Source organism: Oncorhynchus nerka, linkage group LG28 (assembly GCF_034236695.1).
Source record: "Oncorhynchus nerka isolate Pitt River linkage group LG28, Oner_Uvic_2.0, whole genome shotgun sequence".
Lineage (NCBI taxonomy): Eukaryota > Metazoa > Chordata > Actinopteri > Salmoniformes > Salmonidae > Oncorhynchus > Oncorhynchus nerka.
Window position 1 is genome coordinate 77,328,391 of NC_088423.1, and position 14,052 is coordinate 77,342,442.

At 41.0% G+C, this 14,052-nt stretch overlaps 1 protein-coding gene across 1 annotated transcript; it reads left to right on the plus strand.

Annotated features, from left to right (window-relative positions):
- The first annotated feature begins 4,046 nt into the window (after positions 1 to 4,046).
- LOC115113690 (tryptophan 5-hydroxylase 1-like) lies at positions 4,047 to 11,879 on the plus strand. Its single transcript, XM_029641617.2, has 11 exons — positions 4,047 to 4,228; positions 5,769 to 5,924; positions 6,562 to 6,754; positions 7,136 to 7,236; positions 7,764 to 7,831; positions 8,088 to 8,284; positions 8,468 to 8,603; positions 9,919 to 10,045; positions 10,159 to 10,254; positions 10,354 to 10,487; positions 10,623 to 11,879. The coding sequence occupies exons 1-11, from the start codon at positions 4,127 to 4,129 to the stop codon at positions 10,795 to 10,797; spliced, it is 1,485 nt and encodes a 494-aa protein (XP_029497477.1). The 5' UTR covers positions 4,047 to 4,126; the 3' UTR covers positions 10,798 to 11,879.
- The last annotated feature ends 2,173 nt before the right edge of the window (positions 11,880 to 14,052 follow it).

A 14,052-nucleotide genomic window follows, 5' to 3' on the forward strand; every position in this document is an offset into this window, starting at 1 on the left:
CAGGACATCACAGTTGTCTGAAATCTGGGTCTTCTCAATGTCAACTCATAATGTCACCATGCATTTATCACAAGGGTGTCTGTTGTCCAACACAAAGACGTCAACGATTAAATCTGATTGCACCCTGACCCATCATTGCATTGTCAATAAAGGAGTCAAAATAGGCCCTTATTTCATTGGGCTTTATATTTTGATAGACTTAAATGTTGAACCAAAATCAACTTGCAGTAATCTATCCAGTCCAGACAATGGTCCATGCAATTGAAAGACAAAATGAAACCTGATGCAAACCAATACGAGCGTAAATTAACTTGAATGAGGGGATAATGATGAATATGCTGTCTTGCATTATACCGGATACTGATCATTAGACTGTATGAAGATGGTCCAGGCTCCAAGGCTACTTTAGAGAACATGAATACACACAAGGATTCATAGTTCTATTGGCTGGAGTGTAGAGGGACTGAGCTCCATAACTACATTAGACATCATAGTGATGGATTTGACTCTGAATTGTGAGTACGTATATTTGAATGGGCCAGGTCTCATATTGAGTTTCCCACAGACAGGATGTGATGTTGTGAATGTGAATGTGGCTGCTGTTTCCTAAGGATAATTGATAGAAAAATGTGTGCTCTGTACATTACAAAATATATGTCAAATATGTCAGGCTGCTAATGTTAAACCTATTGGCTGGCAAAATGTGAAATTGTAAATTGTTTTATTATATTTATTTGCTATTAAAAAAAAGTGCAAGTGAGTTTGTCTTGTGTGAGAACCTAATCAGGTAAACAGTATACTATAGTAGGCTTCACACAAATATATCCTATAACTATAATCATTTCTGGGATATTACTTGTTTCCTGGCCTCATTACTGCACTTTTCCCACACAAACTGAAGAGAGGTCAAACCATATCCATCCCCTCAGACTATCTATACTAATAAGGCTACACATGAAACCATATCCTCATTTCTAGATAGACACCCAGCCTGATCCTCACTCACAGAGGTCTTCCTAGATTGACACCCAGCCTGATCCTCCGGTCTCTGTATCCCCTCACTTACAGAGGTCCTAAACCTCTCAATTAACACACACACACACACACACACACACACACACACACATATCCACCCAAATTTGTGTGTAGCCTACAATGTATACAGGCTACATTGCACAGAACACTTCACACAATCAGTATTTAACTATTTCTCACAAATCCGGCTAAAACTGGCTCTTTTCCAATTCAGTCGGAGGTAGAAGTGAATTGGGGCGCTGAGTAGCCTCTTTACACATGGTCTAATTAGATGGGTATTTGAGACGCACAAAGCAGCGCGTGGTCAGTCTTGTTTACCGGCAGACATGGCTAGCCTACGTCAGTCTCTCAGTCTAGTGAGCGAGGAGTGGAGGTGGAGACAAAGACCAATAAAGCAGGAGCGGTTGCGTGAGAATGTCTGAATAAAAGATTAGTCATGTGTTGCATTTATTTTCCTAAAGGAAACCATCATTATTTGCACTTTTAATGCAATTACTAACGGTGTGAGCTTGTAAACACAAGAATTGCTCATAACATCCACATCATTATTATAATAAGACCACTGTTCATTAACACATTTATGATGTTGTACCAAGCTCCCTTAGGAACATAACGCCCCCGCTGCCTCAGGTTCGTCATACCTAACATGTGCGACTGGGTCCTGGAGTTTTTCAAGAAGTACAGTGCATTCAGGAAAGTATTCAGACCCCTTGAATTTTTCCACATTTTGTTACATTACAGCCTTATTCTAAAATTGATTCAGTTGTTTTTTTCCTCATCAATCTACACACAATACCCCATAATGACAAACCTAACAAGTTTTTAGATTTTAAAAAAATGTTTTAAATATAAAAAAGGAAATATCACGTTTACATCCGTTTTCAGACCATTTACTCAGTACTTTGTTGGAGCATATTTGACAGAGATTACAGCCTCGAATCTTCTTGGATATTGATGCTACAAGCTTGTCACACCTGTATTTGTGGATGTTCTCCCATTCCTCTCTGCAGATCCTCTCAAGCTCTGTCAGGTTGGATGGGGAGTGTTGCTGCACAGCAATCTTCAGGTCTCTCCAGAGATGTTTGATCGGGTTCAAGTCCGAGCTCTGTCTGGGCCACTCAAGGACATTCAGAGACTTGTCCGGAAGCGATTCCTGCTTTGTCTTGGCTGTGTAATTAGGGTTGTTGTCCTGTTGGAAGGTGAACCTTCGCCCCATTCCAAGGACCTGAGTGCTCTGGAGCAGGTTTTCATCAAGGATCTCTCTGTACTTTGCTTCGTTCATCTTTGCCTTGATCCTGACTAGTCTCCCAGTCTCTGCCGCTGAAAAACATCCCCACAATATGATGCTGCCATCACCATGCTTCACCGTAGGGATGGTGCTACAATAGGTTTCCTCCAGACGTGAAGCTTGGCATTTAGGCCAAAGAGTTCAATCTTGGTTTCATCAAACCGGAGAATATTGTTTCTCATGGTCTTGGCAAACTCCAAGCGGGCTGTCATATGTCTTTTACTAAGGAGTGTTTTTTCTGTCTGGCCACTCTACCATAAAGGCCTGATTGGTGGAGTGCTGCAGCGATGGTTGTCCTTCTGCTGCGGCGAAGGTTCTCCCATTTCCACAGAGGAACTCTAGAGCTCTGTCATAGTGACCATCGGGTTCTTGGTCACCTCCCTGACCAGTGCCCTTCTCCCCCGATTGCTCAGTTTGGCTGGGCGGCCCACTCTAGGAAGAGTCTTGGTGGTTCCAAACTTCTTCCATTTAAGAATGACGTAGGCCACTGTGTTCTTGGGGACATTCAATGTTGCAGACATTTTTTGGTACCCTTCCCCATATCTGTGCTTCGACACAATCCTGTCTCGGAGCTCTACGGACAATTCCTTCAACCTCATGGCTTGGTTTTTTCTCTGACATGCACTATCAACTGTGGGACCTTATATAGACAAGTATGTGCCTTTCCAAATCATGTCCAGTCAATTGAATTTACCACAGGTGGACTCCAATCAAGTTGTAGAAACATCTCAAGGATGATCAATTGAAACAGGATGCACCTGAGATCAATTTCGAATCTCATAGCAAAAGGTCTGAATACTTATGTAAATAAAGTATTTTTTATAAATGTGCAACAATTTCTAAAAACTTGTTTTCGCTTTGTTATTATGGGTATATTGTGTGTAGATTGCTGATGATTTGTTTTAGTTTTATCCTTTTTAGAATAAGACTGTAAAGTAACAACATGTGGAAAAAGTCAAGTGGTCTGAATATTTTCCGAAGGGACTGTATAGGCCTAGACTGCGATGGGAAGCGAGGCAAGAGTATCTGTCACCACTATTTAATATACTCTTAGTTACATTCATGTTTGGTCTTTTCTGTGGCCTTTACTCAGCAGGTGTCTTTCAAAACGTTATCTAACCACACTCAAAAGACAACAAGAGGACGACTACAATGACTAATTGTATACCAAACAAATGTGAAAATGTCAAGGTCTACAACAGGTCACGTTTTGTGTGTGCGTTATAGATAGAGCTCTAATTTTGGAAGCCGCAAAACCGTCCAGAAGGGGGAACTGTCCATTACGCTATCGTGCTGAAATTATTATAGGGATGAGTAGTTGGGATTGTGTTGTTAAACGTTTAGTCTATGTTCAGTATGTGATATGACATCGATATGAAAACCCTTAGACCTGGGATGTTTTGCTGTTGGTGTAGGCTGTATGATTGGCTTACATTTCCCTCATGGCAATTAGCCAGCAGTCACAACTACACCAACAGTACCTCATTATTAAAGTCTACTGATTCCCTTCCTGGAAGTGAATATGTTGTAATCATCAGTGTGTGAATTAATGTGAGATTAGTTGTATAACTATTACCATGTTACATTTAGGCATATAGTGGTGATATTTTCCGCGTCGTCCTGACTCGTGTCCTCCTCCCCTACCCCCACCACATCACCACCCCCACCTTCCACTCAGTGTTCATAAATACTGAGGCGCCTTGTGCTTTGAGTGAGAGGTATATAGGTATATCATAGCAGCTACCGCAGCAGTGGACTGCCTTACTTATTCTCACTCAAATATTTCAATTAAAGGACTTTGACATGTATTCAAACAAGATTGACGGGCCGCGCAGAGGAAGGTCTTTCGACTCTATGAGTTCTTCATTACACACTTGTTACGAGGAAAAGCAACTGAATAATGAGGTAAGTTATATTTATATTGTAAGTAAATAATAACTGTCTAAACTAAACGGGAAAAAATTAATGGAACAATACAAATGAACAGTTATTTTACGTTGAATTGTGACTTGTATTTAGGTGTCATTAATAACATTTTGACAAATGATTGAATAATCAAACATGAAGCATTTTACTTTTGACTTCAATTATCTCAATTATCACACATAAAGGATTTACTTTTGTTGCGCCAATCTGTAATCTTACTCTAAACTTCATTAGTTAATTTATTTTCTGTTCTAATCAGAGTTTTCGCCTCCCCTCTGGTTCGGTTTAGCTAGCTCTCTTAGGTGTGCCATAAGCCACCTAAATCTGGAGACAAATGAGATGCGTAGCCTACGTAATACAATAAGGAGGTCATTGTAATATAAATTCAAGTGAAATAAAGGAGCTCGCAGTCATAACTTTTCAGAATGCTTACGCCTCAGATCTTCGCAGACATCAGACTAGGTCAAATAAAGTTATTTGTCTGCGTTCACAACGAGCCACTGCATCTTGATTTAGGCATATCATTGACATATACACTAAAACCACGCACGTAAATGATAAGCATTTGCAAGTTTGTGTGCAACATGTTGATTTTAATTGTATTACCTGTCAGTAAATGTACATTTAATTCAAAATTCAAATATTCTGATGATCGACATAGACTGGCCCCAAAAGACATGGGGCATCAACTGATATCAAACCGACAAAAATAAACTATTTGAACGCCTAAAGATGATAAAAGAATACGTCCAGGATATGTTACCTTGTTGGATTTATTGCTGCGCTGAAAGTAACCATCTATAATCCCGAGTTGGATTTGGATTGGAGAGCGCTATCATTCGTCACCAAATGCGATTACTGCAGCAGATCTCTTTACAATGAGACAGACACAACTCAGCATTGCCCAAATAAATGTTGCCTACCAGAAATAAATTCGGCAGTTTAACGCTTCCAATCTATAGGCTAATTAAGTGTGTGGCAAATATTTAGACCTAACAATATTAGTCTAATTGATGATCTTATTAGTTTGTCCCTATACTTTATTTGCCGTCAGTTTTAAAGTTGCGACTGCGCGCAGCCAAGTCTTGTCGCTGTCCAGTGCTGAAATCTCGAAGTAGCCTGATTAGGCTGAGTATTCCGTTTGCGTTCAGCTGCAGTGAATGCTGTGATTGTTTACTCTTAGTTTACACTTTGGGGGCTTTGGTTGTGTAAATATATTGTTTGATTTAGTTGCCCTTTCTTTGTGAGGCTAGCAAACTCTTGTTCAAATACGGCTATTACGCACAGGATATTGAACAAATCCATATGACTATCAGTCCATCTAAAACGCAGCTTGTCCTTTCAAACAAATTGTCATCGGAGGTGATGTGCTTTTCCAAAACAATTAACTTCCTGTTCAGCCTTTATAAATGGTGTATCATAGCCCAAAACACTGCTAAATCCTTACTTTCTACAAAAAAAAGGCCTAGCCAGCTCCGAGGTTGGTTTTTCATAAATATTTTCCCTCTTTTCCCAACAGATGAAAAAATGTACATTCAGCAAGATCGACAAGAACAAGGACAACAAGAGTTCATCTTGGGAGAATGGTCGGTCTTTAGAAAAGGGTCGCACGGCCATTGCCTTCTCGCTCAAGAATGAAGTTGGCGGGCTAGTTAAGGCACTAAAACTTTTTCAAGTAAGGTTGAATATTTTAAAGTAGGCTATCACATACCAAACGGGTGATGGTAGATACCAGTGTTGGGAAGTAGTGAACTACATGTAGTTCCACTAGTAATTTAACTGCATTTTGCAGTAGTTTGGTGATAGTTGACCACAATTCAAATCTTGGTAGTGTTTTCAGTACTTTTTGGTGCATGTAGCGGTGTAGCTAAGTTCTGGAACTACAGACTATTTTTTGTTGTTGCAAAAAATAAAACATGAGTGAAGTAGGAAATCATTTCCTTAATTTTTCAGCATTGGACTTGCCTAATTCTCACTTGAAACATAGTTTTTGTGTCTAATAGGCCGAATTACACATTCTGATAACATCTGACTCCAAAGTGATCTGTTCATGCAACTTGTAGTCTATGACATTTCAAATGTTGATATGATCATTTATCAAAAAGTAGTTTGGATGTAGTAACTTTAGTTAATTAAACTATATTTTCCTTAGGGTAGTTTTAGTGTAGATTAACTTCCTCCAGTGTGAAGTAATTTGTAGCTTTGTAAACTATTTTTTCAGAGTAACTTCTCCAACACTGGTAGAGACATTATCATGTACATCAACATAAATTACATAACTTTAAATGTCTTGTTATTATAATCATCACCAGGAGAACCACGTCAACCTTGTTCACATCGAGTCCCGAAAATCGAGGCGGCGTGGCTCAGAGTTTGAGATCTTTGTTGACTGTGACAGCAGCCACGAGCAACTCAAGGAGCTCACTGAGCTGCTACATAAGCACGCCGCCAACGTAGTTGATATGGACCATGACCAACCTAACAATTCCAGCCTGCCTGAAGAAGGTAGGCCTAGCTGCTACTTTTGAAATTATTTCAGAGTTCCTAAAGTCTAGCCGGGTAGGCCTATTACCTATTACCAGACTAATTACCGCTGTGTGTAGCGAAAGAGAGACTTTCAGATTGTTGTATGAGGTTACTAAAGGGTCAGTGCTATCTGGAATCCTTGGGACGTCCCTACCCCAAACCCTAATCTTAACCCCTACCCTTACCCTTACCCGAACCATAACCATATCCCTTACCTATCCATAACCCTAACCCTTACCTTAACCATTTTAGATATAAACTTCAGTGGGATAAGGATGTCCCAAGGATCCCGGATAACTCTTGACATGACTAAAATCTACTGTAGAGACCATCTCAGATCATCCCATGTTTTTTTTTCAGACACTGAAGATATTCCCTGGTTCCCAAAGACAATCTCGGACCTGGACATGTGTGCTAACCGTGTCTTGATGTATGGCTTAGACCTGGATGCTGATCACCCAGTAGGCATAGCTTCTAATATGCTCTGGTCAATTATGTTCTATTCTAGTTGCAAGCCTGTCTGACCATAGATATCCTATAACTCCTTTTGTAATTGTAGACCTTTTATTGAAGAGAAAGAACACTGTTGGAAAGACAGGGAAGACAGAGAAGACAGGGAACATAGGGAAGATAGGTGGAGTCAAAGGGCAGTGGGCCTGATTTGAATCCATGCTGACTCTGGTATACATGTGTGCCAGGGTCAGCGGCTTAGACCACCGTAGGCCATGAGATAATATAATAATATAATTCATAATATAGGATCTCTATGTCACAGACTCTCACTGACATACTGAAACAGGAGGCAAACTTGTGACAATGGTATAACTATCAAAGCCAGTTAGAACTACACTGACTCTATTAGAGTGGCAGATGGAGGATTAGACTAATACTTCTATTGTGATAAGCGGAACACTTACGGAATAGCCACTCAGTAAGTCAGTGCATGAGTTGCTGTCACACCTCAATTACTTATCTTTTCTGTCTGCAGGGCTTCAAGGACAACGTCTATCGCAAAAGAAGGAAACACTTCGCTGATCTTGCCATGAGCTACAAACAGTAGGTCATATTATTATGCTATGTGAGATCTGGTTTGGAAAGCTATGACACTATGTGTATTTAATACTTCAATATCCTAATGCACACAGGTATAGTTAGACATTTCCACTGTATTAAGAAAAAGGTAACCTTTATTTAACTAGGCAAATCAGTTAATTAAGAACAAATTCTTATTTACAATGATGGCCTACAGCATCATTGTAGCACTACTCTCTTTCATGATCTTTCTTTCTCTCTCTTTCTCCCTCTCTTTTAGTGGGGAACCGATTCCGCATATTGAGTTCACAGAGGAGGAGGTGAAGACCTGGGGTGTGGTCTATCGGGAGCTCAATAAGCTGTATCCAACCCATGCTTGCCGGGAGTACCTGAAGAACCTGCCACTGCTCTCCAAGCACTGTGACTGCAGGGAGGACAACATCCCCCAGCTGGAAGATGTGTCACACTTCCTCAGAGGTGAGACAGGCAGAGTCTGCCACTGTACATGACACCACACAGTCTCAATCAGTCTGATGCTCAGGTTTATCAGCATAATGAAGACTATTGGAAAATGTGTGGATTAAGGGGTATCAAATTAGATGTTGCTGAATGCTTTGTGGCCTTTTACATGAGTAAAAACCTATGTGCGTGTTTCATCAGAACGCACAGGCTTTATCATTCGGCCCGTGGCAGGTTACCTCTCCCCACGAGACTTTCTGGCAGGTTTGGCTTTCCGGGTTTTCCACTGCACTCAGTATGTTCGCCACAGCTCTGACCCGCTCTACACACCTGAGCCGTAAGTACCCCTTGACACGTTACATTAATAAGGAGAAGTTGGTCTTCTCATTGTTGAACACATCCATCTGATGTTGAGTATATTAGTGTGATGTTCATAGTCACATAAACATAGCAGTATGTCACCATACCAAAAATCATCATAAAGGATCATAGAGTATCATTTCATATAAAGAGTCTGTATTTGATTGAACAAGCCTGGTCTGTCACATCCCTAAGCAAACTTAACTCTTCTGGCTGATTGCAACTCAAAAGGACATTATCCACAGCTACATAATCATTCAAATCAAATCCCATTTTATTGGTCACATACACATGATTAGCAGATGTTATTGTGAGTGTAGTGAAATGCTTGTGCTGCTAGTTCTGACAGTGTAGCAATATCCAATAAGTAATATCTAACAATTCCATATCAAATACCTAATGGAATACGGAATGGAATGGAACAAGAATATATAAATATATGGATGAGCAATGACAGAGAGGCATAGGCTAAGATGGAATAGATAGTATAGAATACAGCATATACTGTACATATGAGATGAGTAATGCAAGATATGTAAACATTATTAAAGTGGTATTATTAAAGTGACTAGTGTTCCATTTATTAGAGCGGCCACTGATTTCAAGCCTGTATGTAGGCAGCAGCCTCTCTGTGCTAGTGATGGCTGTTTAACAGTGTGATGGCCCTGAGATAGAAGCTGTTTTTTAGTCTCTTGGTCCCAGCATTGATGCACCTGTACTGATCTCACCTTCTGGATGATAGCGGAGGGAACAGGCAGTGGCTCGGGTGGTTGTTGTCCTTGATGATCTTTTTGGTGTCCTGTGGGGCAGGCAGGTAGTTTGCCCCCGGTGATGTTTGTGCAGACCGCACTACCCTCTGGAGAGCCCTGCAGTTGTGGGCGGTGCAGTTGCCGTGTCAGGTGGTGATACAGCCCGACAGGAGGCTTGCAATTGTGCATCTGTAAAAGTTTGTGAGGTTTTTAGGTGACAAGACAAATTTCTTCAGCCTCCTGAGGTTGAAGAGGCACTGTTTTGCCTTCTTCGCCACACTGTCTGCGTGAGTAGACCATTTCAGTTTGTCAGTGATGTGTATGCCGAGGAACTTAAAACTTTCCACCTTCTCCACTACTGTCCTGTTGATGTGGATAGGGGGGTGCTCCCTCTGCTGTTTCCTGAAGTCCACGATTCATTGATTGTTTCAAAAATCAAATGGAAGAATACTTGGTTACACTGCCACAAAGTTGCACATATCTGCCCACAAGCTTAACAATCCACACACTGTATGTATGTGTGTGTTTATGTGTGCATTACAGAGACACATGTCATGAGCTTTTGGGTCATGTCCCTCTGCTGGCGGAGCCTAGTTTTGCCCAGTTCTCCCAGGAGATAGGTCTGGCTTCTCTGGGGGCCTCAGATGAGTCTGTCCAGACGCTGGCCACCGTAAGTGCTGTTTCCATGATACCAATATCCAAACACCGTGCTAGAATTGAACTGTTTTTTTGTCTAACTGATATATTTAAACGTTGTTGTCTTTCTGTGTTTTTGTTTTACAGTGTTACTTTTTCACAGTAGAGTTTGGCCTGTGTAAACAGGAGGGAAAGATGAGAGCCTACGGCGCAGGACTTCTCTCCTCTATCAGTGAGCTGAAGGTAAAAGCATTTAATATTCATATTCAAACACCATTTAAAGCGTAAAAATACCATCCGATGCAAAGAAAGAATCCTAAGATACTTTTTTCCCTCATACAGCATGCACTCTCTGGCAATGCAAAGATCATGCCCTTTGACCCCAAAGTCACCTGCAAGCAGGAGTGCATTATCACGACATTCCAAGATGTCTACTTTGTGTCAGAGAGCTTTGAAGAGGCCAAAGTCAAGATGAGGTAGGTTGTTCATGACGTTTTATTCTTGGCTGTTCTGTGGGAAAATAAACTGTTAATGGGCTAATAAACTCTTCTTTCACCTTTCCAAACCTGGGCTGTGTTATGTTTTGTCATCATCTGTTCTTATGCACACAGAGAGTTTGCCAAGACCATCAAGCGTCCGTTTACAGTGAGGTACAACCCGTACACCCACAGTGTGGACGTGCTGAAGGACACATCCAGTATCAACAGCATGGTGGAGGATCTGAGACATGAACTGGACATCGTGGGCGACGCCCTACAGCGCCTTAACAAACACTATGCTGTCTGACCTGCCTGCCTGGCCCTCATACTTGACAACGGTTGCAAAATTCTGGTAACTTTCCCAACATTTACAGGTAGTCCAGAAATCCCGGTTGGAGGATTCACAGAATCAGGAGGGAATAAGCAAGATATCTGATATCCTCCAACCAGGATTTTTGGAAAACATGGGAATTTTTGGAAATGTTACAACCATATATACCTGACACAGCCCTGTACAGCTGTTTGTAGTTGTCTACCACCTGATCCTTACCAAGCAGCTCACTGCTTTAATCCTACTCACTGATATCCCCAACCAGCCTTTTACCTGCAAAATAAATGATATCTCTTAAAATTCAAACTTTATATTCTCTTCATGAAATTATTAACCAGTAGTTTACTTTGAAATTCAATACTTTTTTGAGTTTGTCATTTGAATAATGATATTGACTAAGAATGATTAGAATGTGACCGAAACGGACCTTTCCTTGGCTCTTGCTTATAATTACTGATATTTTATATACTGTATTTATTTTCTATTGAAAGTTCTATGTTAATGCAACAGGAGTCTTATAGATATTGTATTGTACTCTATTGGCATACACCGTTTCAATAAATGTGTGAATGTGCTAGTGTGGATGCATGTTACATGCTTGTGTGTATAGTGATTGACAGTCTGTGTAGATGTATTATCACATTGCACAAAGCATAGAAATATGGTAGTATTATAAGATTATGTGTGTGTGTGTGTGTGTGTGTGTGTGTGTGTGTGTGTGTGTGTGTGTGTGTGTGTGTGTGTGTGTGTGTGTGTGTGTGTGTGTGTGTGTGTGTGTGTGTGTGTGTACCTTATCAGCCTTCTTCTGCTGTTGACCACCAGTGGTCTATTTTGCATAAGATGTTCAAGGAAGGGATTTATGTGCATGTATTAGTGTTTGGATGATGATATGAATGTACTTCTATTGAAAAATCTATAATTTGTGTAAATAGATCCCTGGTAAACCAATCGTTGCATTGGGAAGTGTGTGTCTGCATTCTGGGTGCCTAGCTATAGGAAAACATTTACAGTAGTTGCTTTGTTCTGTTTTTCATCTCATTAAATGTACTCCATGTTCACACACTGTGTTATGCTAAATAATTACTAACCATCATAATTCAAATTTCCTTAGCAAACACTTAAAAAGCTAGCCACATCCAGCTAGCCACATCCAGTTAGCCACATTCAGGAGGATATACTGTATGTAAAAGCAACATGTAAAGGAGGATGTTTCATGAGCTGAACAAAAATATCCCAGAAATGTTCCATACACACAAAGCTTATTTCTCTCAACTTTGTTTACATCCCTTGTAGTGAGCATTTTTCATTTGCCATGTTAATCCATCCACCTGACTGGTGTGGCATATCAAGAAGTTGATTAAACATCATGGTCATTAACAGGTGCGCCTTGTGCTGGGGACAATAAAAGGCCACTCTAAAATGTTCCATTTTGTCACTGCCACTAACGTCCCTTTAAAGAATTTGGCAATAAGTCCAACCGGCCTCACAACCGCAGACCACGTAACCACGTGTAACCACACCATGTTGGCGACGGGGTTATGGAATGGGCAGGCATAAGCTACGGACAATGAACACAATTGCATTTTATCGATTGCAATTTGAATGCACAGAGATACCGTGATGAGATCCTGAGGCCCATTGTCGTGCCATTCATCCACCGCCATCACCTCATGTTTCAGCATGATAAGGCACAGCCCCATGTCGCAAGGATCTGTACACAATTCCTGGAAGCTGAAAATGTCCCAGTTCTTCCATGACCTGTGTACTCACCAGACATGTCACCCATTGAGCATGTTTGGGATGCTCTGTATTGACATGTACAACAGCGTGTTCTAGTTCCGCCAATATCCAGCAACTTCGCACAGCAATTGAAGAGGATTGGGACAACATTCCACAGGCCACAATCAACAGCCTGATCAACTCTATGCAAAGGACATGTGCCGCGATGCATGAGGCAAATGGTGGTCACACCAGATACTGACTGGTTTTCTGATCCACGCCCCTACCTTTTTTTGTAAGGTATCTGTGACCAACAGATGCATATCTATATTCCCAGTCATGTGAAATCCATAGATTAGGGCCTGGTTTATTTAAATTGACTGATTTCCTTATATGAACTGTTACTCAGTAAAATTGTTGTACCTTCAAAGTGAACTAAAAAAAAAATCTCAAGCAACACAGAGTTAGATTGAGATTGTTTTACAGAAGACGCTCTATTGTTCACCGGCTGCAATATAAATCTATGGCCAGAGGGGGAGGGATTGCATAACTTTTTGGAAAAATAGTAACTCTCACAGATGGCAGGAGAGATCAACCTTGTTTAAGGCCTAGTAGCATTTGTGCAATGAATTGTTTTTCAAAGTTATGACGAGCCTACAATTGGCATCACACAAAACAGGCACTATATGCATTAATTGCCTATGGAGTATTTGTTCTCAAGACACACCCCACACATTGGGGTATTGATTAGAGTGATAATGCAGGATGGACATGAAGCCATAAGGTGGTTTGATGCAGGATCAGGTGAGGTAGACTGGAGAATTGGACCTGGAGCCTTGGCCTGTGCTGTCCTCTATCTCACTGCTGTGATAATGATTTTCCCCCATACTCCTAGGATATACTTTTGCAAACAATGAAGACATGTTAGTTTGGTCATGTTGAATAGGCATTGCCGATGAGAGAGAAAGAGAATATAATTAAAGAGAAGTGTCGCCCGCCCTCAACTCAGATGATTGCATATAGGTTGATTTAAAAGGGAGAATGTGTGTGAAATGTGTGTGTATTTATATGAGCTGATACTGTACATGTCAGTGTCCACGGCCCTGCCTATGCCTCTGTGTGTCTGCATTTGTGCATGCAGGTGTGTGTGTGTGCGTGTGTGTGTACATTCCGCTACTCTTTGTATTCATGATATGTGTCTGACTTTACCAGGCCTTGGAGATGGATGAGATGAATAAAGGTTATACGTGCCACCTGCAAGTCAATAACTGTGATTAATATGACAGGGGCACTTAGGAGCTGCATGTGTGCTCATACGTATGTTACATGGAAAACACAGGGCACATAAAAGCCTTAAAAGGAATCACATTAATTTCTCTCATGTCCTTGGCTGATGTATGAGACGGTGATGGCATCGGTGAGGTGAGGGAGGTAGAGGTGTGTCACGTGTGTTCCTACTGCGTACTGTATAGACATAGATTAGGAATCACTGGCCACTTTAAGGAAATGGAT

Excerpts from the sequence above, each read along its gene's own strand:
- LOC115113690 (XM_029641617.2), top strand. The coding sequence starts at position 4,127 with ATGTATTCAAACAAGATTGACGGGCCGCGCAGAGGAAGGTCTTTCGAC. Across the intron at positions 6,755-7,135 it reads TTCCAGCCTGCCTGAAGAAG|ACACTGAAGATATTCCCTGG; the intron begins GTAGGCCTAGCT and ends TTTTTTTTTCAG. Across the intron at positions 7,832-8,087 it reads CTTGCCATGAGCTACAAACA|TGGGGAACCGATTCCGCATA; the intron begins GTAGGTCATATT and ends CCTCTCTTTTAG.